The 23,007-nt window shown below is 35.3% G+C and overlaps 4 protein-coding genes across 7 annotated transcripts; 3 read left to right on the top strand and 1 right to left on the bottom strand.

The window, feature by feature from the left end:
- Positions 1 to 1,794: 1,794 nt before the first annotated feature.
- Positions 1,795 to 5,567, top strand: LOC103850813 (mechanosensitive ion channel protein 10). 3 transcript variants are annotated; one of them, XM_033285948.1, is made up of 7 exons: positions 1,795 to 1,813; positions 2,096 to 2,172; positions 2,544 to 3,898; positions 3,975 to 4,098; positions 4,470 to 4,763; positions 4,846 to 5,048; positions 5,135 to 5,567. In XM_033285948.1, the coding sequence occupies exons 3-7, from the start codon at positions 2,559 to 2,561 to the stop codon at positions 5,379 to 5,381; spliced, it is 2,208 nt and encodes a 735-aa protein (XP_033141839.1). In that variant the 5' UTR covers positions 1,795 to 1,813; positions 2,096 to 2,172; positions 2,544 to 2,558; the 3' UTR covers positions 5,382 to 5,567. The 3 variants fall into 3 exon arrangements, with proteins under 3 accessions (XP_033141839.1, XP_009125847.1, XP_033141838.1); XM_009127599.3 differs by lacking the exon at positions 1,795 to 1,813 and adding an exon at positions 1,836 to 1,980; XM_033285947.1 differs by lacking the exon at positions 1,795 to 1,813 and adding an exon at positions 1,994 to 2,017.
- A 3,867-nt stretch (positions 5,568 to 9,434) lies between these two features.
- LOC103850812 (protein BIG GRAIN 1-like D) lies at positions 9,435 to 12,792 on the bottom strand. The gene has a single exon (XM_009127598.3). The coding sequence runs from the start codon at positions 10,667 to 10,669 to the stop codon at positions 9,623 to 9,625; it is 1,047 nt and encodes a 348-aa protein (XP_009125846.2). The 5' UTR covers positions 10,670 to 12,792; the 3' UTR covers positions 9,435 to 9,622.
- Positions 12,793 to 13,033: 241 nt separating this feature from the next.
- On the top strand, positions 13,034 to 13,733 carry LOC103850811 (17.6 kDa class II heat shock protein). The gene has a single exon (XM_009127597.3). It carries the CDS (start codon positions 13,113 to 13,115, stop codon positions 13,575 to 13,577), a length of 465 nt encoding a protein of 154 aa, XP_009125845.1. The 5' UTR covers positions 13,034 to 13,112; the 3' UTR covers positions 13,578 to 13,733.
- Positions 13,734 to 13,981: 248 nt separating this feature from the next.
- LOC103850810 (U-box domain-containing protein 34) lies at positions 13,982 to 22,992 on the top strand. Of its 2 annotated transcripts, XM_009127595.3 has the most exons (8): positions 13,982 to 18,045; positions 18,189 to 18,633; positions 20,332 to 20,529; positions 20,606 to 20,676; positions 20,764 to 21,098; positions 21,182 to 21,443; positions 21,527 to 21,628; positions 21,775 to 22,992. In XM_009127595.3, the coding sequence occupies exons 1-8, from the start codon at positions 17,173 to 17,175 to the stop codon at positions 22,909 to 22,911; spliced, it is 3,423 nt and encodes a 1,140-aa protein (XP_009125843.1). In that variant the 5' UTR covers positions 13,982 to 17,172; the 3' UTR covers positions 22,912 to 22,992. The 2 variants fall into 2 exon arrangements, with proteins under 2 accessions (XP_009125843.1, XP_018511801.1); XM_018656285.2 differs by lacking the exons at positions 13,982 to 18,045; positions 18,189 to 18,633 and having other exon boundaries at positions 20,399 to 20,529; positions 20,655 to 20,676.
- Positions 22,993 to 23,007: the final 15 nt, after the last annotated feature.

Here is a 23,007-nt window from a genome sequence, read left to right as displayed (position 1 = left end):
ACCCTCTAGGGTCTCAAATTCAAGTCCAATTTCTCGGTTTTTCTTCTCAAAAACTCAATCTTGGCTTCAACAACGTGACACCGTGTAAGAGGAATTTGAGTGTGTATGGGCTTGAAAATATTGACTTACAATGGGCGCTAAAGATAGATAAATAGGCCTTTTCTTTCTTGCATTTAAATCGAATTCTCTGTTTACTTTGAGTTTTCATTTGACCTAATTACCAATTTGATTATTGTATATAGTAGTATTAGACAGACATGACAACACATGCTAAGCTGAAAATTAATGGAATGATTAAAGAGTATTAAAACAGCTATTTAGTAAATCGTGCAAACGGAAATTAATGGAGACAGGTTGTTTGTCTGGTCTGGTCCAACAATATTTAGTTTAATGGAGACGAGTATTAAAAAGACTACTTGCAAGTTTTAAATGTATGAACTAGGCCTAATATGTACCAATATTTAGTTTACTAAAGTCCGTTTAACACATTTTAATAAAACCCGCATTCTTTTCGATGAGTCTTCGACATTTGATGTACGTAGCTACAGTTTTAACAAGAAAGGTATACTCCCTCTTTTTATTCTAAGTAGTTCTAGATGAATGCACAAATATTAAAAAAATTATTAATTTTTTCGAAAGTAACATTTAATATATAAATTAGGTGTAGTTAAACTAAGGGCAAATCTTCAAAATAGCACATTTCTAAGTTTATATCACAAAAATAGTACTCAAAAACTAAAATGACCAAAATAGCATTTTATTTTTTGAAAAATTTAATTTTTTTTTATTTTTCAAAATTTTAAATCTTATCCCCAAAACCTTACTTCTCAACTCTAAACCCTAAAACCTAAACTCTAAATTCTAAACCCTAAATTCTAAACCCTAAACCCCACCCCTTGAGTGCTATTTTTGTGACTTTTGACCTTGAGTGCTAGTTTGGGAACAAAAATTTGATTTAGTGTTATTTTGGTCTTTTTCTCTTAAACTAATCATAAAATGCTCAAAAAAAAACTAATCATAAATAAGTATATATTATTTGATTAGTAACACTATACCTAATAAAAGTAAAAGTTACTTAAAATTATGAAAGCTATTTATATTTTGAAACAAACAAATTTTGCTTAAACTAATTACAATAAAAAAAAACAGAGGAAATATATTTTTGTAGGCAGTTGAGTACACTGTACATAGGACTAGGAAAGTAGGAATCGCATGATAATTCGAACATGTTATATACTTCGATTAAAAACCAAGTATTTTTTTGCTGGAGATAAAAAATAAAAATGTTTGTTAATTGTAATGTTTGTACGATGACGACGTTGGAATTGTGTTTTCTTTATTTATATAACATGTGTATTCCGGGCCTTAGACATACAATTCAGGTTCAAAACCAACTGATGTAACATGTGTGTAAGTTTAAGAGGGAACATAGAGTCATCAATTAACTTCGACCACCGTCCTCTTTACCCCTATAGACCACAGCCGCTGGGTTCGTTGGAATTATATTTTGTCTCCAGTTTTAACGACTTGGAAAATTGGTTGGTGGAGGGACGACTACAATTAGTCAAATTAATGAACTCTTGGCGCCCAATAGATATATTAGACATGCCATACACACTCGTTAATAATTTACTCGAATGATTAAAAACAAACAGCTAACGACGTAATGGAAATTGATGATTGATAGAGACAGAGAGTGGTCTGAAAAGTTTATTTATTCGTAGGCTTGTAAAGTCTTATCTCTCGCTCTCATTCTTTGGGGCGGCATTTAAAGGTAAAATTAACTACTCCATTCATTAAGTGGTTTGTTCATGTAAGATCTTCTTCTCAAACTCATTTCTCTTTCATCTTTCCATGTTTTGTTATTTTTTATAGTATTATATTTGGCTTTTCGTTTTTGTTGGCTTCTGGGTTTTAGCCTTTTCTGAGACAAACCTTTCCCCACTGCTATCAATCATTTGTTTTTCTTCTTTTGTTCAGGTCATTACTATCTGTAGGACTTTCTTATCTACCAAATGTTTGAACTATTCTCCTTAAAATTGGTCCTGGTGTGTACTATCTCCTAAGATCTCAGTTTATCTTTTGCTCTTTTCAGGGGTTTTCTTCTCAAGAATGAGCTGATTGCTATACTCACAGCAGAAGACGAAGAAGATTTTTTGTACCTCACTACTGGTAACCTTATTCTTACTAGGGAAGTATAGATTTATTATTTGTTTTTAGATCTTACTTATAGATTTAGTAGGGATTAACGATGGGTCCTCTTGATACTCTTCTTGTGTAAATCCATTGACTTTGTTACACATCTCTGCTTAACTTAATTAGTGTTTATATTCGATATATTAATTTCTTCAAAAACTAAGAGCAAGAGCCTGAGTATCTTGTCCATAAGCTCATTTTGTTTTACAAGCCTCTGATAAATCAAACTCTTAATATTTACAAGTCTAGCTCAAAAACTGGAACTATTTTCTTTTGCTAAGAAAAAAAAAACTGGTACTCTTCACCTCCACACTGTTCTTACTCTTGTTTTGGAAAAAAAAATTCAGAGCCACTGTTGTCAAATGGATGCTAGTAGCACTGGAATGGCAGAGCCAAGGAGTAGCAATGGAGGAAGAGATGTTGTTATCAATGTCTCAGGTGAGGAAGCATCAAGGGTTTCTTCAAAGATGGCTTCACCAGAATCTGAAAAAGCAATGCCCATCAATAAAACCCCCTCTCCTGAAATCTCTAAGCTAGTCAGTAGTCCAAACAAGCCTCCTAGACCTCCAAATCCAAGCTACGACGGTCTAACTCAGAGGAGGTCTTTTGCAAGGTCGGTTTACTCCAAACCAAAGTCCCGGTTTGTGGAACCATCTCTTCCTGTAGACACAAATATTCTAGAGGAGGAAGTCAAGGAACAACTTGGTGCTGCTTTCTCCTTTAGTAGAGCTTCCCCTAACAACAGATCAACAAGGAGTGTCGGCTCAACAACACCGTTAACTCCAAGCAAAGCTGTTGAGGCTGAGAAAGACGAAGATGAAGAGATCTACAAAAAGGTGAAGCTGAGCAAAGAGATGAGGAGAAAGATAAGTGCGTTGGCGTTGTTAGAGCTAGCTTTCTTTGTGGTGATTTTAAGCTCATTGGTTGCTAGTTTAACCATTGATGTTGTGAAACGCCATAACTTCTGGGGGCTACAAGTGTGGAAATGGTGTGTGCTTGTGATGGTTATCTTCAGCGGAATGCTGGTGACGAACTGGTTCATGCGTGTGGTTGTGTTCCTCATAGAAACAAACTTTCTTTTACGGAGAAAAGTGTTGTACTTCGTGCATGGGTTAAAGAAGAGCGTCCAAGTCTTTATATGGCTTAGTTTGATACTCGTTGCATGGGTGTTTCTATTCAACCACGACGTGGATAGATCCCATGCAGCCACGAAGATCCTCAACGCTATAACAAGGACACTTATCACCCTTCTCACGGGATCATTCCTTTGGCTGGTGAAAACACTCTTGTTAAAGATCCTAGCAGCGAGTTTCAACGTGGTTAACTTCTTCGACAGGATTCAAGATTCTGTTTTCCATCAGTACGTTTTGCAAACGCTCTCTGGTCCTCCGCTTATCGAAGAGGCGAGAACTGGGCAGTTGAGTTTCGCTAGCGTGGTGAAGAAGGGAGAGGTTAAAGAGAAGAAAGTGATTGATATGGGGAAGGTTCACAAGATGAAGCGAGAGAAAGTTTCTGCTTGGACGATGCGTGTTTTGGTGGAAGCTGTTAGGACTTCGGGTCTTTCTACGATCTCTGACACGTTGGATGAACAAGCACATGGAGATGGGAAAGAGCAAGCTGATAGAGGAGAGATTACTAGTGAGATGGAGGCTTTGGCTGCTGCTTATCATGTCTTTAGAAATGTTGCTCAGCCTTGCTTCAGGTGAGAGATTAATTAACAATATTTTTCATATGCTTTAGATATGATGCTCAATATTCTTTAATGGTTATTGTTTCAGTTACATAGAGGAAGAAGATTTGCTTAGGTTCATGATTAAGGAAGAGGTTGATCTTGTGTTTCCTTTGTTTGACGGTGCTGCTGAGACCGGGAGAATCACCAGAAAAGCTTTCACTGAATGGGTGGTAAAGTCTCCTCAAACACTTTCACACTACAGTCTCAAATTATTCTGTTCAAAAAAAATATTAACTTTATATTTAATGATTTAATGAAATAGTTTAAGTGAAGAGGTCTACTTATATGTTTGATGTTTTTTTTTTAAAATTATTAGCTCTAAATTTAACAATATATTTACAAACTTCAAGTTTTACATCATGTATATATTTTTGAAATATTCTTAATTTTTTTTTTTTAGACTTCAACTATGTTTCACCGCTCCAGTTGCACGTGCTATTAGACGGCTCTGCACTTTTACACTCTTTTGTTCTTAGAGATTATCAGTTTGTGTTTCTTGATTTAGACCACCTGTGTGTGTTGTGTGTTGCTATTTGATCAGGTTAAGGTGTACAATAGCAGGAAAGCTCTAGCGCATTCCTTAAACGACACGAAAACAGCTGTCAAGCAGTTAAACAAACTTGTGACAGCAATCTTGATCGTGATTACTATAGTCATTTGGCTGCTGCTTCTAGAAGTAGCAACGACTAAGGTGTTGCTGTTCTTCTCCACTCAACTCGTGGCTCTGGCTTTTATAATCGGAAGCACTTGCAAGAATCTCTTTGAGTCCATTGTGTTTGTCTTCGTTATGCATCCTTATGATGTAGGTGATCGTTGCGTTGTCGACGGTGTCCCGGTAAACCTCACCACCCAAGATCCGTTTCATTATTACTACATGTCTCTGTAACTTCATTTCTCATTCTTGTGGTTCTTTTCAGATGCTGGTTGAAGAGATGAATCTGTTATCGACGGTGTTCTTGAAGCTTGACAACGAGAAAGTGTATTATCCCAACTCCGTTTTGGCCACTAAACCGATAAGCAACTACTTCAGAAGTCCAGATATGGGAGAAACAGTGGAGTTCTCTATAGCATTTTCAACACCAGTCTCAAAGATAGCACATCTCAAAGAAAGAATCGCTGAGTAAGTATCACCCTTCACTCATTTGAAACTGTTTGGTCAAATCTTGAAAGACTTCTTGATTTGGTTTGTTGTGTGGAAACATTCAGTTACTTGGAGCAGAATCCGCAGCATTGGTCACCGATACACACGGTGGTGGTTAAGCAGATAGAGGACATGAACAAGCTGAAGATGGCTTTGTACAGCAACCACACCATCACGTTTCAGGAATACAGAGAGAGGAATATCAGAAGAACTGAACAGTCTTTGGCTATTAAGAAAATGTTGGAGGATCTTCACATTGATTACACTCTACTTCCTCAACAAGTCCATCTCACCAAGCTCGACAAAATTTGAAAAACTGGTTTGGTTTATACGAAACCGATTATTTATGATACTATTATCAAATGTTGCTCGTGCTGTTTTATCTACACTTTTAGATTAGAAGATGAAATCATTATTCCAAGTTCTAATGAATTGGAAGTTGTTACAAATTTATTACAACATTTTTATTTGGCACTACATTCACAAATCTTTCAAGCTTACTACAGTCTACATGATTTCTAACCAATACTTTTGACATGGACTCATCAAAGACTTCTTATGATTACCAATGCAAACATTATTCGTATAAATCACTCTGATCTTAGAAAAAAGATAGCAATTATGAAGAAAGCCTAGTTTGTTAATGACTATAAGCTCGAAATTAAATTTGATGACACTAAAATCGAAAGATCTCCAACTAATGATAGTAGTAATTAAGAATTTGTTTTGATTAATTTCACCATGTATATATATACACTCTGATACACATAAACATTTATTTCAATATATATTTAGATAATATTAATACATGGATATATAATCTTCTTTGCATGATTAGTTACGTATTAAGTAATACAGAGTAATCATATGGTCATCTTTGAACTTCATTTCATGCTGGAGGGACACGTCGCTTTGGTCATAGTCATACAAAACTATGCAGATCGTGCTAATCACTCTTACAGAACCTTTCTTGTTTCTTTAATGGCACCTATAGAATATTATTAGCTCCTCATTTAACCACTCTATTAAATAAGGTTGTTCGATCAAAAGTTACAATAACTAATTAATCAGAATACATATTTATAGACTAGCGACCCATAGAGGCATATACCATGCCCAACAATTTGTTTTAAATTATATCATTATTTAAACATTTAGTAAATATCCTCCACCACTATTTGACGAAACTAACATTGATGAAATTTCAAGAATTTGTATATATATACGCGAGAATTCGATTTCATGGTTTCACTAGCAATAATACTTTGTCAATAATTAACAAGAGCGTTATCACCCTTACAAGTCACATGCGGTATCAATGCAGAGTGAGTATGTTAGACCAAAAAAAAAAATGCAGAGTGAGTATGTATCTGTATACAATTATTCGCGTATATCCGCGCGCGGTCATCCAATAATCTCAATAGAGCATAATTTACTTAATTTGTTACGTATTATGTGCAATCATTAGGATTTAGAGGGAGTATTGTTGTATACAAATACATTGCACGATCGTTGTTTTAAGATTGTATACTTCGTTAACTATACTTAGTTGTTGATTTGGGCAATGGTATAATTTAATCATCCGCGTAATAGAATAGAAATACGCTTTAATATATATAATCATCGAACTATTTCTTATTAGCAAGTTGTTATGGCAAAAGTACCATTTGTCAAGATATAGAAATCAACCATATATATATAACTCTTCTCACAATTTCAATGATAAATCTATAATAATTTCAATTAAAGTACTTAAGTTAAAGAATATTATCAGGAGCGACAAGATACAATTTATTAGAGAAGATGAGACATGCATGGGTTTGGAGTTTGGAGTGTGAAGTTTAATTGTTCGTTTTCTAAATAAACATGTCTTATAAATTTGATTAGAAATATAATTGTAACTTTAAGATTTAGAGTCGACATCTAACATTTTTGTTTTGTTACACAAAAAATGTCACTTTAAAATTACAATGCAAATTTTATTTATTTTCAGCTTAAATTAATTGTAAAATGCATTGATCTGATAAATAATTTTAATAATTAATATTATGATTTTATCATCAACGATATGATCTTAGATTCATATATTTTATATTAATTCGTAAAATAACATATATAATTTAAAATTGACACTTAAATTTTTTTTCATATACTCAGTTCAATTTGGTGCTTAAAACCCCTTGTGGTTGATAAGTCTGCTGATTCATTCTTTTATTTTTCACATTTATTCACTGGAAAAGATTACTTATATAAGATACAAATCTTTAAATTTATAAAGGTTAAGCAAGTACATGTAACTTTGAAATTCAAAACTTCTTCACACCACCAAAATTTCCGAATCAAAGATATTACATTGATATCAGCAAAATATCGTCAAAAATCATACTACATGATAAAGCTAACATTGCAGAGCAATATTTAAACTAAAAGTAACCAAACTCAATAATAAAAAGATAAATCAAAATGACTTGACATGGACTGAAAATGGGCCATGCGTACGTGCGACCGTGCGTGTGATATATTTGTTTATTGTTGAGAGTGTAATGGAGAAGATTGTAATCGGAACTTTTAAAGATGATCAAAGTGGAAAAGAGAAGTAAAGCAAAAGCTCTCCACTTTCTCTATTCCCATGGAAGCATCAGTACTTCATGTTCATCCATCGCTACAAACCCTTTCACTTTATTTTAAAACTACACTTTCTTTATTTGTTATGCAATTTTATTAAGCTTTAATATGTCCATTCACGATCTGCTTCAATCATCCTTTGCTTCTCATTTGGATATCGAATTTCTCGGATACTGCCTCTTTCTTTGCTTTTTATACACAACAAACACTTTCATGTATGATTGATTCCATGTTTTATTAACTAACACGCTTTATATATTTTACATATATCCTTGTGGTACTTTACAGACATTTTGTATTTGAAGCTGGATTTTATCTAACGAAACTATGTAAAAAGTTTACCAAATAACTAAAATAAATTATATGCAAGAAGTTAGGAAAGAGTGGTCATCTCAATCATTTTGATATTTTATATGTAACCTTTGTACTCTTTAGTTTCTAAAAATTGATTTAGGTTTTTTGTAACAGGGCATAAATATTGAATTAGTTATTTAAAAATATATAATTATATATATAGTTAATAGTATAACAAAAGCTTATATAAGCTATACACATATACTAATTAAATTTAAAAAGATTAGTAAGATTATCCCTTTGTAGCAAAATACAAAAACTACTTTAATATAGAAGATACCATGTATACTACTTGGTATAGTAACTACATGTTAGTATTGTAAGCATTTAGAAAGACCAAAACAAATGTTTAGACAAGTATTTAAGAGAGTTTCTAAGAAAAAATAAACGTACATTATACATGAAACACTTGAATTTTAACCAATGTTTTCATTTTGAAACACTGATCTGTTGCTATATGCACATCATAATTTTTAATGGTGACCAAGTATTTTTTAGTTGTGCTACTCTAAATTACCATTATACCGTAAAGCCTTATCTATGAGTTTTTTTCTGGTAGATGCTAGATGACTAAAGTTTAAAGAGGTGAAAAGATTAGTTCACATTTAAAAGTGTTTGCATTCATTAAAATTTGAGTTTAAAGCATTTGATTAAAGCATGTGATAGATCCATAGAAAAAGAGAAAGTTGGTAGCTTGTTTTTTTTCCCTTTGGGATCACCAACTACTTTATATATAAATGATCATATAATCCTCCAGAAATCATTTTGCTTTGCACGTAACGGATCCCCTCGACGATATCATTGTCAAAAATTATCTACTTTTACAATGGCTATTTGTTTCAATATGTAGATGTCAAGATGATGTTGTCACGGGTTTTCAATCTCAATAACAAGTTAAGACCGTCCGTTTCAAGACTCATTGAAGTATATCCCAACTGCAATATGGTCATCATGGGCCACATAACAGCATGTGAAATTCAGCATGGAGGGGGATAACACCCCATCCTTTGCTAATGAACCGAACAAACGCATGTCGAACTACATCTAGATCTAACCATTTTTGTCTGGTAGAAAACTAGAAATAGTTAATGTTTATTTTTATAATTTTCTACTTTTAATAGTTAATACAACAATTGAAAAGATTAAAAAGACATTATGAGAAATATGATAGGAACAATTTTTTTTTATTAAGTTAGGATATGTCTATACCAAGATCCAACTAATTTATTAAAGAGATAGTACTTGCCAATAGTTTATGTAAAGAGATAGTACTTACGAATAGTTTAATTACAAGATTTTGTAATGAGACGTAAAACATAACTTCTTTATTTGAAATGATAATAATTTAGTTCATGACAGAACTTTAATCCATAACCTAATGTTTTGCCTCAAATTCTTTCTCTATTCACTAGATTACTATCGTTTGGTTTTGAATCAAATTTTTACAAACGCAAAATTTATAACACGACATATAGTTACAAAACCAAACACATGTGAAGAATCACATGATCTTAGAACATAAAAAAAAAACGAAAGCCTAATAAAAAGTTACAAAATAAAGAAAAAAAAAAGATTCACAAGATCAAACCCGCAAAAGTGGTTTCATACACAGGAAGTTCGTCTCCATACAGATTATGATGATGACTCCCAGCTAAATCCAGCTCAAACAGATCAGAACTCGAATCACTTACAACATCATCATCATCATCTTCATAATCCTCAAAGTCATTACTCTTGACCATACCGTTCTCATGGTTCTTGTGATAATCTCTCAGAAACTCTCTAGCAATCTCCTCCACTGATCTCCTCCCTCCATCTTCCACATTCTTCTTCACCGACTTTCTTATGTAACCGTTGCTCAGATAATCTTCCTCTTCTTCTTCCGCGGTGACGATCACATTGACCGGAGAAAACCTGACGCTCCGTTTGATACGGTCAGATGGTTTCTCGGAGGCTTTGTTCAGACAAGACCTTGAGAAGGAAGAAGCTGAAGAACACGTCGGTTTAGTAACGTCATAGCTCGTCTTCCTCGGATAACTCTTAACCGCAGAGGAGGATTGTTTAGAAGAACCGTTGTTGCTGAACAGAGAGTTGATGAAGTTAACGATCCGTACACCAGGCGAAGCTGGAGTTTTGAGCTTACTCGTGTACCTTCTGGTTCTTGTATTCTCACAATCCTCGTCGTACCTCGTGATCTTGGGAGCGTCGGAGGCGTAATCGTAGTCGTCGGACACACGTGTTGCTCTGTTTTGGCGAAACAGAGCTTTATCCTCTGTTTTTGCTCTGTTTTGGCGAAACAGAGCTTTATCCTCTGTTTTTCTCGGTTTTGTTGTCTTTGAAGGACCGAAACACAAGGGCCGTGAGGACGTTGTCTTCTTAGGGTGAGTTAGTTCGGTGTCGGAAGACGAGAAGATGCTGGAGTTGGAGTCGGAGGAAGACGACATAGAGCCGAATAGCCGATCTCTTCCTCTGTTTACGCTGATGCTCTGTTTCTTGGCGGTGTTGAGAGAGTTTAGAAAAGGTTGGGTTTTTTGGGTTTTGGGGTCGATGGAGTTGTAGATTTCGTCGAGGAGAGTGGAGGAGAAGGACGGGTTTCTAGATTGGGTTTTGGATCTATGCATGGTTTGGTCTGAGAAACTTTGGAATTTTAGGAGGAAGAAGAAGAGACAAAAGAAGAAAGAGATTGTTAATGTTTTTTAACTGTTCTGATGTTTGTTTCCTTTCTCGGAAGTTGTAGAAGAAGACGACGAATGAGACACAATAGAGGGAGAGAGGTGGCTTATATATAAACGGCCATCTCGGCGCGTGTTGTTCACGTATAATTTACCGGTTGGACCACCGCACAAGTGCATTTTTCAATTGTTTTTAGGTATAAATGCATGTACCTCAAAAATTTACAATGAAAATTACACTCATCTACATTACAAAGATAACATGTTTTGGTATCTAAAACTCTTGGATTAGTTAGTAGAGTAAAAAAAATTAGAAGTTCAAGTCTTGTGGTGAGGAGTTTACTTTCTCAAAAAGAAAATAATTTTTTACCAAAAAAAAAAAGAAAATAATTTAACATAGTCTACATTTGGCCATAGGGAATATACATGATTGTTGGATAAAAAAAATTATTCAATCAAAAACAAAAATGTAGCCATATACCAAAAAAAACATAACGGATTGTTCAAATTGTCTAGAGAGGTCTCAAACTTAGGTGGGTTTTGGGAAAGGATGTGATTTAAAATTAAGCTAGCTCTCGGTTAATAATATTGTTGTATGTTTAGCTTAAAGCAAAGTCTCTTCCACACGGCTACACCCACATTTGTACATTGGGTTGTCTAGACAAGGACAGGTTAAGGAACATAACTTGTTTTGCGTCTTTTTCAGTTCTCTCACATGCTTCCTTTCCCTTCTTGTTCCTCCATTGTTCCTCATTTCATCAACACTTATGTCTTCTTATTTCCATTATATATCTTTATCACACTTTGGCCAATGTTTTCCATTTTATGTTATCGATCTCATTATGACATCAATATTAGCTTGTACAAAAATAGAATAATAATGCATGACATACTGTATATTAATGGGATCTATATGAATGTCATTGTTGTGTCAGTATCCACATTCTAGTAGAATGAATGCCGTTGAAAAAGCAAAATTACAATGTTGAAATCTTACAGTATTAATGTTTAATGGAAAAGAATCTTGCAATAGAATCCAACAAACTATTCAGTTATAGGGATGTGTGCGAGAGAAAAACAGAAACTAAAGTGAAAGAAAAAATTCGCACGGGGGAGTCAGAGATTCAGCTGTTCAGGGAGAGACAATAAGAGCTGACACAAAAAGAAAAGAGAGAGGAGGAAAGATTCATTCACGCGGTGAAGCTCAACAGTGTCTGTGTGTGGGGTCCTACACGTGACCTGCCACGTGAAGCATTGCTATGTTCTTCTTTATGTGACCCTCGCACGATCGGGCCTCTTCGCCACACGCGTACGGTACTTGTTCTTTCACAGAGAGAGAGGTAGAGAGGGTGATGGACCAGTCTACCCTTATAGGCTTGGGCCATGTGTCTCCTCCAAAGACGAGAACTCGCTGTGAATGTTTTTGTAAGCCCCTCTTAACTGTCATTTTATCATTTCAACAATCTCTCCCCAGGGATCATCTTATAATCAAGTAGAGCCTGACAAGGCCTTGTGTTATATCATTTTCAAATCTTTTTCTTTTATCCACTTGTATCCATTTTGAAAAGATGGTAAGAATGAATGTATATCTATAGCATTTTTTTTATAATGATTTGTTCCTTCTCATCTGAATAATTACATTACATATTTTTTTTTTTTTGTCACAAATTTACATTACATATTACTTCAATGTTATTATGTGATGAAAAGGTTGAGTATAATTAGAAGAAGTTACCTTAACACTAATCAAGTTGTTAATTCTTTTTTTTGTAACTTTGCTGTTGATATTTCTTATTCTTCTTTTTTCAAGCATTAATGTATCTCCAGAAAAAGAAATCATAGAAAGTTCTAAAATTTTACGTTTAATCGAAAGTTCCAAAACTTTTAATAAAAAAATCATATTACTAAGTTATATCAAGGAAGACTAAAACAATTCTGAAAATGAAGCTATTCCAAAGTTTGGAAAATTCATGGAATTCGTTTAATACAACCATAGTTTTTCTAATAATCACCATTAAGGCATTAACCAATATATTTTCCACAAAACTGAACCAAACCGGACAAATTAATTTTTCTATTTGAAAACGGATGGGCCTTAGTAATACTGATTCAAAGGCCCATACAGATACAAAATCAACATAGATAGAGATGGCCCACATTTATCCAAACGAGTTATGATTTTTCACAAAGCCAGAACGATCAAGATGCCTCCCGAACAACTCCAAACTGAAAAATATCACACAATGTTCGGTCAGTCTACATCTCTCTAGAAAAATCCATCTCCACTCCTATTTAAATCCCACAAAGTCTCAAACAATCTCCATCAAAACAAAAAAAAATCAAAGAAGAAGAAATCAAGAAATAAAGAACGCAAACACAACAAGTGAAACAAATGGATTTTGGAAGGTTCCCTATAATCTCAATCCTCGAAGACATGCTCGAAGTCCCCGAGGAACACAACGAGAAGAACCGCAACAACCCCTCTCGAGCATACATGCGGGACGCAAAGGCCATGGCGGCTACACCAGGCGACGTGATCGAGCATCCGAACGCGTACGTTTTCGTGGTGGACATGCCTGGGATCAAAGGAGACGAGATCAAGGTTCAGGTGGAGAACGAGAATGTGCTTGTGGTGAGCGGAGAGAGGCAGAGGGAGAACAAGGAGAGCGAAGGCGTGAAGTACGTGAGGATGGAGAGGAGAATGGGTAAGTTTATGAGGAAGTTTCAGCTGCCTGAGAATGCAGATTTGGAGAAGATCTCTGCTGTTTGTCATGATGGGGTTTTGAAGGTAACTGTTGAGAAGCTTCCTCCTCGTGAGCCTAAGAAACCAAAGACTATTCAGGTCAAAGTGGCTTGAGTTTGTTGATGATATGTGTGTTTGGTTCTCGGGTCTGAATGTAATGGGAATGTGAGGGACTGCGTGCTGTGTGATCTAAGATGTAATAAAAGTGTCTGCTCTGTTTTAATTTTTTTTTTTTGTTTATTTTAATTAACGAGGTCGGTTTTAAGCATCTACCGTCCTGAAGTACAAGAAATAGCTATGGGATCACGAATGGTAACACAATGGAAGCATGTATAAGACGGATATTGAACGACAACAACAATTGCAATGTGAAAATAGATGGATGTTTAAACAGTATTCATCATGTGATCACCTTAGGATCCATTTGAGAATTAGTTTGGGTATTTTATAGGCTTGGGATACTTGGAAAAAAATTTAAGCAGTATTGCAGAGGTATATCTTCTCAGGTTCCTCACACGAGCTATGTCTCAAGTACCTTAAATTCTAATCAAAGTAATTTATGAAACTGTTAACAGTTTTATTAAAATCTTCGCGAGTTCTAACATACGTACCAAGTTTGAGGATGTGTTCTATCTTTTCAAAGTTCAAAGATTAATAAAAGTAAAAATTCTATAAACTAATAATAATGTTTGGACTATAGGACTTTATTAATTTTATAAAGTTATTACTTATAAGAAAAATTCATATATTTCTGTTTTTAGAGGTTCGTTCGTTCGTCATATGACTAATTTTGTATATAATTTTACTATGTATTATTAAAATATGTTGAAATGCTTAAGAAAAATAGAAATAAAATTTATTGTGAATATAAAATAAAATTTTATTTGTATTTATATAAAAATATTATTTTATGATTTTAGTAAAATATTTACATGAAAAATTTAGAATTATTATTTATTCATTTATTAATTTATATCAGAACATGTTCGATTCATAACCATATCTCTTTTTATTAACTTATTTATTCATTTTGCTAACAGTTACCATTCAGTTCAAATGTGTATACTACTTGTATTACTTAATTTTGTGAAGGAAAGCATCACTTGGTGGTTTTTATGTGGAATAGACTGATCAACTGTACGTAGACATTACAAGTTTTGACTTCCCCAATAAGACATACTTCCAATAAACCTTAACTTAGTCTTTTTAGAATAGAATTGTCTGTCGATTAGTCTTGTTACGATTCCCTACTTGGATTTGTGAATCGATCTAAGACCAATCAAGAACGAAAGCAAACAAACGAGACATACAAGATTGTTAACTCTGTGTTCACCGCACTCCTCCGATGTGAAGAAGATGCTATATTTACCGGACCGGCCGGTGATGTATTCATCACACATCACTTGCTTGAGAAGAATCAGATGACATATAAACCTACACGTCTACTTCATGTTTATTTATCTACGCTTAGATAACTATATTTTGTTTGTGGACAAATATTGGCTGCATTCATTAAGAATTACGTCCATTCAAAACTTGTTATCATGTCCATTTATCCATGACTAGATGACCATTTCTTATTTGTGAACAAACATTGACCGCATTCTTTGAGAACAACTATCCATGAAAAACCGTGACTGGCTATAGGGTACATTACAAACTATATAAAAAAACCTACTACTATAAGACTTACTCACTTTCACAAACTTGATACTTTTCTGATTTTCTCAAAAGCTTTATCTATCACGTTCGGTATATTTTGAACAATCGAATTCAAAATATGAACTACACATTTTACATAAAAAACTTTCGGTTGCATACTAATTCTCTTCGAAACTGCTTTTTAAGAATAAAGTACATGTTGTCGTGAGATGATGCATTATCCACAATAATCATGAAGACTTTCTTTTCTCTAGATTACCTCGCCGCTTTAACTACACTCAAGATTACCTCGACGCCTTTGGTGAATGTTTTTTTGATTTTGTAATTTTGATGAAAAAACTTAATTTGTAAAAAATTTTTTTTTTGACTAGAACCTTATTTTTATGGTTTTAACGAGAAAATAAAATTTGTAATTTTAACGATTTTTTGTGATTTTAGCAAGAAAATTTGTTTTATCGCTTTAGCGGAAAAGCTTGATTCAGCGATTTAAACAGAAAATACCGGTTTGTAGAAAAATTTAATTTATGGAAAAATTTTGATTTTGAAATTTTGGCGAAAAAAATATTTTGTGTTTTTCATTAATAGATATGAATACATATTTAAATACTAGGAGATCCCTGATGACTATTGCCTTCATTTGGCAAACTCAAAAGTAAAATACGAAAATAAAAATGATGAGACACAAAGTCTCCAGCGGCCATTATATAAGTTGTTAGTTATCTTATACATATTTAAATATTAGGAGATCCCCTGATGACTATTTTTCTTCTTCTTTTTTTAAAGTACCCCTGACGACTATTGCCTTCATCTGGCAAACTCAAAAAGTAAAATAAGAAAGGTAAAATTATTAGAAACAAAAGTCTCCATCAGCCACCTAACGTTCCACACCGCCAATTATAAAAGAAACCTATACCAGTTGCTCAAGAAAAAAAAAGAAACCTATGTCCGATACTTCCTCGACGTGTTCACACTCCTTTTCTCATAGCTTCAGGGTACAGTCATTTCAGATCTTATATTTAAACATTATCCGGTTCGTCTATAAGATGTGTCTGAACACCCCATTCCACAAGTGTATATAACTTCTTTTTTCCCTCAAACCAAACGTTAACATCTGTTGAGAGGGAATCATACGTGTATCGTTCTAGGTCTTATTCCTCTCTTCTCAACATCGATTATCAAATGAGATATTTACAAACACAATATGATGAATCACAAACTGGTTAGAGTTATAAGCATTATTATAAAATAATATCAGGAAAACTTCTTTAAAAGTAGTTAGTTCACACTGTCAAGTAGCAGAACATATTATTTGATTATTGCATCTACTTTTTATAGTAAGAATCAGCTAAGCATCACTATATTGCTACGATTTTCTTTTCTTTTTAGTGCCCACTGTATATTTTCAACATAATTTTTTTATAAACATTATCCAAAATATTGATATGAAATGTAATTTAAAAAAAAAATTGATTTCCAACAGACTTTGTTTTAGGTTCGTCATTTTAGCAACTCCACGTAGAGCCTAGTATATGTATGAATATTTTATTTTCTTAGCTAATATAGTTTGGCAAACCTTCAACAGGAAATTGCTAAGTCTAGTACTTTTATCAGACATGCTAAAATAATGTCAAAAACAGTTGCAAAACGTTTGTCAATAAATTGCTTTTGAATAGAAGCACGCAGCACGCAAAATCAGAAGGAAATGGTTTGTATGGCCGATCATGATCAAAGACATTTCCTTCCAATTTTTATTTTTATTTAAATTTAACAGTACTCACATAGTTTGCTTCAATATTTGAATCACTAAACAGCTTAAAACAACTAAAGAATGTAACAAGAATAAAAATGAGTAATAAACAATTAAGAAATAAAATAATACTAATGGAAAAAGAAAGAAAAAGAGGTATCATAGTATAAAGTCAACTTGCGTGTTCACACCTGTCGAGATATTTCTATTTATGAACCAGAAGAAAAAGAAAACTTCTCCTCCAATCCAAAGTAAAACACCTTTTGTCCGAAGCAAAACTCACAACAAACACGACTTCCAATGAAAGCCGCCGTTTTCCAGAAAGCAATCGACGAGGAGGAAGAAGAAGAAGAAGTCTGTAATGCCTTCGACGGCGAGGTAGATATCCACACTCAAACGACGTCGTCCCACGACACCAAGAACATCCTCAAGGGCCTCTTCACTTCCTTGCTCTCGATGGACCAGAAAAGAGCCAGAGCCATCTCCGAGGAGGAAAACGGAGATACTACTACCAATCGTAAGAAGCCACGTGCCTCACGTGATGTAACCGAATCCGAACCGGTTCAGCAGAGGCGGTTATGGGTCAAAGACCGAAGCAGAGCGTGGTGGGAAGAGCGCAGCCGTTTCGACTACCCGGAGGACGACTTCAAAAACGCGTTTCGGATGTCCAAAACCACGTTTAACTTAATCTGCGACGAGCTGAACTCGGCCGTCGCGAAGGAAGACACCGCTTTGCGAAACGCGATTCCCGTGCGTCAGCGAGTCGCGGTCTGCGTCTGGCGGTTAGCGACGGGAGAGCCGCTGCGCCTCGTCTCCAAGAAGTTCGGTTTAGGGATCTCGACTTGCCACAAGCTCGTCCTCGAGGTGTGCAAAGCGATCAAAGACGTTCTGATGCCGAAGTACCTCAAGTGGCCAGACGACGAGGAAGGTTTGAGAAGCGTTGGAGAAACGTTCGAAGCGGTTTCGGGTATTCCGAATATTGTCGGCTCGATGTACACGACTCATGTTCCCATCATAGCTCCTAAGATAAGTGTCTCTGCTTATTTTAATAAAAGACATACCGAGAGGAACCAGAAGACTTCTTACTCCATCACGATCCAAGCCGTTGTGAATCCGAGAGGTGTTTTTACTGACTTGTGCATCGGGTGGCCCGGGTCGATGTCTGATGATCAGGTATTGAATGTTTTCAAGTAAAGCTTTACCTTTAATTAGCTAAAGTTTGTTACATCGGTATTGTATATATATTACATTGGTTCAGTGAAAGGAACTAAACCAACCGGTTAAATACTTAACCGATATATATGATCTAATACCAGGTGCTGGAGAAGTCGCTGTTGTATCAAAGAGCTAACAGCGGAGGCCTTTTAAAAGGGTTATGGGTCGCTGGTGGGCCGGGACATCCGTTGTTGGACTGGGTTTTGGTTCCGTACGCGCAGCAGGGGTTGACGTGGACGCAGCACGCGTTTAACGAGAAGATGGGCGAGGTGCAGAGAGTGGGTAAAGAAGCGTTTGGGAGGTTGAAGGGAAGGTGGGCGTGTCTGCAGAAGAGGACTGAGGTGAAGCTTCAGGATTTGCCCACGGTGTTGGGAGCGTGCTGTGTGCTTCATAATATATGTGAGATTAGAGAGGAGAAGATGGAGGCGGAGCTGATAGTTGATGTGGTTGATGATGAGGTTTTGCCTGAGAATGGATTGAGGTCGGTTAGTGCGATGAAGGCGAGAGATGATATCTCGCATAATCTGTTGCATCATGGACTCGCGGGTACTTCTTTCTTATGAAAATGATTATGGAAATGTTATAATCTCAGTTTGATTCTTTGGTTTATGCATATTGTATTGTTTAGATCACAGATGTATATGAGGCAGTAGAAGAAACTTAACATTTTAATATACGTAATACTCTAAGCAAGATCGTATAGCTGAATGAGATTTCATTCTGATAGTGTGGAATGTAAGATGAGCCAACAAGGTTGTTTTTTGGCTACTTCAGTGAAACGGCACGCATTTTAAATTGTTGCTGGTCTTCAGAGCACGTCACTTGTTTGTGTAGTGGCTACTGGCTAGTGGCTCACCAGTGACAGCCACTCTTTTTTCCGACCCACTGTTTAGATGTAAACCGACGAGTGGGATAAGGTTTTAGTCAGTTGGTCCTAATTCTACGTTTTGTTTGGTTTTAATAGTATAGATTCATTTTAGAGAAAAAGACTAGGATAGCACCAAACCAAGTTTTTGTTCCCAAAGTAGCACTCAAGGCTCAAAGTCACAAAAATAGGTTTCATTAAAGAGGTAAATATACACTTATACCCCTTGGGTTAATTAATCCAAACCTTAGGGTTTAGAGTTAAGGGGTGGGTTTTGGAATTAGGGTTTAAAATTTTATAAAAAAAAAATATTAAAATAAAAAATAAAAATTTTAAAAACAGTTTTAAAAAGTATTTTTAAATTATAAAAAGAAAATTTGAAAAAAAATAAAAAAAAAAATTTCGAAAAAAAAAATTGTAAAAATTTCGAATCTGAAAACATATAATCTGAAACTATAAAAAAAAAAAAATCTTTTTTTCATTTTTTTAATTTTAATTTTATTTATTTTTATTTATTTTTGTTTGTTTATTTAATTTTAAACCAAGGGTATTAGAGATATTTTACCCTTTAATGAATGTCATTTTTGTGACTTTCTCCTTCTAGTGCTATTTTTGAGACATAAACTTCAAAAGGTGCTATTATTGACAATTGCCCATCATTTTAACCATATTAATATAATAAATGCTTGGATTGTAGGGATTCTTTTTATAGTTTCTAAGTTGGTTTATTGTATTTTTAACCAAATTAATATAAATTTATTTTTATATCAACCCAAATTATTCGTAAGAATTTTATTTACTACTATTGGTAATAGAAATTGTTTTTTGTTTTTGATAATAGCTGGTTCAGGATTGGTTTGGATAGTTTGAAAGTATGATAACTAATTCATTTATTTCATAATATTTTAGATTAAAACAAAAATTAAGAAAACTACTAATTTCCAAAAGGAAATTATTGTATAATTGTTCACACACTATCCAAAATGAAAAATTTGCATAAAATACAAAACAATTTTTTTAAAGAACAAAAAAGGATTTACATTATATAATTTTTTTTTAAAAACCCCACAAAAAGTGAGGAAGAAACAGAGAACCACCTTAAAAAGAGTAATTTTTTAAAACAACGGTTGATAATAAATCATTGACTCCCGGTATTTTCTCTGACTGTTCTAAGGGAAAAAGTTAGTTAATAGTCTTCGAGCATCACCACCACCCAGATTGTAACAGGAAGAAGAGAGGAGAGAAAATTTGACCATCTTTCTCTTATTGTTTTTATGCTTTCCTCTCCTCTCTTCTTGTTTCCAGACACGAACTATGTCGGGTGACACCTGAAATATTATTATTATTTACATATTTATTAGTTGTTGGGGTTTTCAGAGTTTCTCTGTTGATCAAATTCATTATTATGGTTCGTTTCCCATCGGAAGATCGGCATGCACCAGTTAACTCGACGGTGGTTGCCATTGACAAAGACAAGAACAGTCACTATGCTGTTCGTTGGGCCGTCGAACATCTCTTTAATCTGATCGACAATCGCAACATGATTCTAGTACACGTTCGTCTTAAAAATTCAAACCGTACGTATCTAAGTTTTTTAAAAAAAAAATTATTACACAAGTATATCTTCTGAAATGGATAGCTCAATTGTTACAGATGGAGGAAACGTTAACGATGAACTAAACAAGCTTTTTATTCCATACAGGGGTTATTGTGCACGAAAAGGGGTATGTATCTATTTCAATCAGACATTTCAACGTATGCATTACAAAACACTAGTTAATTAATTATCTTTGTGTTTGCATGTGTTTTAGATTTCAATGATGGAGGTCATTCTTGATGATATAGACGTTCCGAACGCAATATTGGATTACGCTAACAATAACCTAGTGAACAACATCGTGTTGGGAACAACATCTTCAAAGAACCCATTCGCAAGATCTCTCAAGTTCACTAAATCCCATGACGTTGCTGCTTCCGTTCTAAAATCAACACCTGAGTTCTGTTCCGTCTATGTCATCTCTAAAGGCAAAGTCCAGTCTTCACGTGCAGCTCAAAGACCTATCACCAATACCCTTGCCCCACCTCGTGCACCTACGTTTCATCTCCAAAACCTACCTGACCCTGACCAAGATCATCACTTACCTAGGTATTATTATGATTTATTCTCTTTTATGTTGTTTTTTTTTAAATCAACAAGGCTTTAAGAAGTTGTTCTTGAGACTGTTGTAGGGGCCAGCGTAATGGAAGAAACATAACACCGGAGAGGTATCGTCCTCATGAGAATGGCTTCAATGCTGTGAGAGAAAGGCACAAAAGTGCTGCCAATGGTCCATTGGACTTTAATTATGATTTTAACCAGCCAATGGGTCAAAGGAACTTTGATGAACCGGATTTTGGGACTAGGATGATGGGTTCCATTGATCAATCTGCTCATAACTTTGATATCATTGGTTCTTCTAGTTCTTCTGATGAATCAGTTTCACAATCAAATGTATGTCAAGAGTAGATCAATAAATTTTTATGATAATATCTATTTTAGGAAATAAAATTAAATGGTTGGGTGCTTATTTGCAGAAAGATGTTGAAGCTGAGATGAGAAGGTTAAAGATTGAACTCAAGCAAACGATGGACATGTACAGTTCAGCCTGCAAAGAAGCACTAGATGCAAAACAGAAGGTATAGCAGAGCTAGCTGATATGAGGATGTTTTCTTGCTCCATCTAAATGGGTTTGGGGGCCTGGGGATTACGGGCTTCGGCCCCGAACTTCCTGGTATTTAAACAAAATGAAAAATAATACTTTCTGGTTCTCATGTTTATCTAGGCAAATGAGCTTAACAAGTGGAAACTGGAAGAAACTCTAAGATTTGAGGAAGCTAGGAGTGCTGAAGAGGCAGCCCTGGCTGTTGCGGAGACGGAGAAGGCCAAGTGCAGAGCTGCAATGGAAGCAGCTGAGAAATCTCAGAGGATGGCAGATTTGGAAGGACAAAGAAGGAAACAAGCCGAGATGAAAGCAAGAAGGGAGTCACAAGAGAAAGACCGCGCTATTAGCGCTTTGGTGCAGAACGATGTCAGGTACAGAAGATACTCTATAGAAGAGATTGAAGAGGCTACTAACCGATTCGCGAGCAACAGACAAATAGGAGAAGGTGGATATGGACCGGTCTTTGAAGGTACACTTGATCACACTCCCGTTGCTATTAAAGTCTTGAGAGCTGATGCTGCTCAAGGAAAGAAACAGTTTAACCAAGAAGTCGAGGTTCTAAGTTGCATCAGACACCCTCACATGGTTCTTCTCCTCGGCGCGTGTCCGGAATACGGATGCTTGGTGTATGAGTTCATGGAGAATGGGAGCTTAGAGGATAGACTCTTCCGTAGAGGAAACTCGCCGCCTCTTTCTTGGAGGAAGAGGTTCCAAATAGCAGCGGAGATCGCTACAGCACTCTCCTTCCTTCACCAAACAAAGCCAGAGCCGCTTGTTCACCGTGATTTAAAACCTGCCAACATACTCTTGGATAGAAACTACGTGAGCAAGATCAGTGACGTTGGATTGGCTCGATTAGTCCCTGCGTCGGTGGCTGATACCGTCACGCAGTACCACATGACATCTGCTGCTGGAACGTTCTGTTATATCGACCCAGAGTACCAGCAGACAGGTAAGTTAACGACGAAGTCAGACGTGTATTCGTTGGGGATAATGCTGCTTCAGATCATTACTGCGAAGAGTCCAATGGGTTTGGCTCATCATGTGTCGAGGGCGATTAGTAAAGGAACTTTTAAGGATATGCTTGACCCGGTGGTGACTGATTGGCCTGTGGAAGAAGCTATGGCTTTTGCTAAGCTGTGTCTAAAATGTGCAGAACTGAGGAAGAAAGATAGACCAAATCTTGGGAAGGATATAGTTCCAGAGCTTGTTCGGTTAAGAAACTTCGGTATGGATAAAGAGTCAGGTGAATTGTGATACATACAAAACCCTGAACAAAATCGATTTCTTTCTTCTGTGAAAAGCTTTATTAATTATAAACGTTCGGATTAAACTTAACTCTCTCGTTACTAC

This window comes from Brassica rapa, chromosome A02 (genome assembly GCF_000309985.2).
Source record: "Brassica rapa cultivar Chiifu-401-42 chromosome A02, CAAS_Brap_v3.01, whole genome shotgun sequence".
NCBI classification, from domain to species: Eukaryota; Viridiplantae; Streptophyta; class Magnoliopsida; order Brassicales; family Brassicaceae; genus Brassica; species Brassica rapa.
This window is presented reverse-complemented; position numbering and strand designations above follow the sequence as displayed.

Bases quoted from the DNA above. Each gene is read 5' to 3' on its own strand.
- LOC103850811 (XM_009127597.3), top strand. From the start codon at position 13,113: ATGGATTTTGGAAGGTTCCCTATAATCTCAATCCTCGAAGACATGCTC.
- LOC103850813 (XM_033285948.1), top strand. From the start codon at position 2,559: ATGGATGCTAGTAGCACTGGAATGGCAGAGCCAAGGAGTAGCAATGGA. The intron at 3,899-3,974 runs GTGAGAGATTAA...TTATTGTTTCAG, and splicing joins GTTGCTCAGCCTTGCTTCAG to TTACATAGAGGAAGAAGATT. The intron at 5,049-5,134 runs GTAAGTATCACC...GGAAACATTCAG, and splicing joins CTCAAAGAAAGAATCGCTGA to TTACTTGGAGCAGAATCCGC.
- LOC103850810 (XM_009127595.3), top strand. From the start codon at position 17,173: ATGAAAGCCGCCGTTTTCCAGAAAGCAATCGACGAGGAGGAAGAAGAA. The intron at 20,677-20,763 runs GTATGTATCTAT...CATGTGTTTTAG, and splicing joins GTTATTGTGCACGAAAAGGG to ATTTCAATGATGGAGGTCAT. The intron at 21,099-21,181 runs GTATTATTATGA...AGACTGTTGTAG, and splicing joins CAAGATCATCACTTACCTAG to GGGCCAGCGTAATGGAAGAA.
- LOC103850812 (XM_009127598.3), bottom strand. From the start codon at position 10,669: ATGCATAGATCCAAAACCCAATCTAGAAACCCGTCCTTCTCCTCCACT.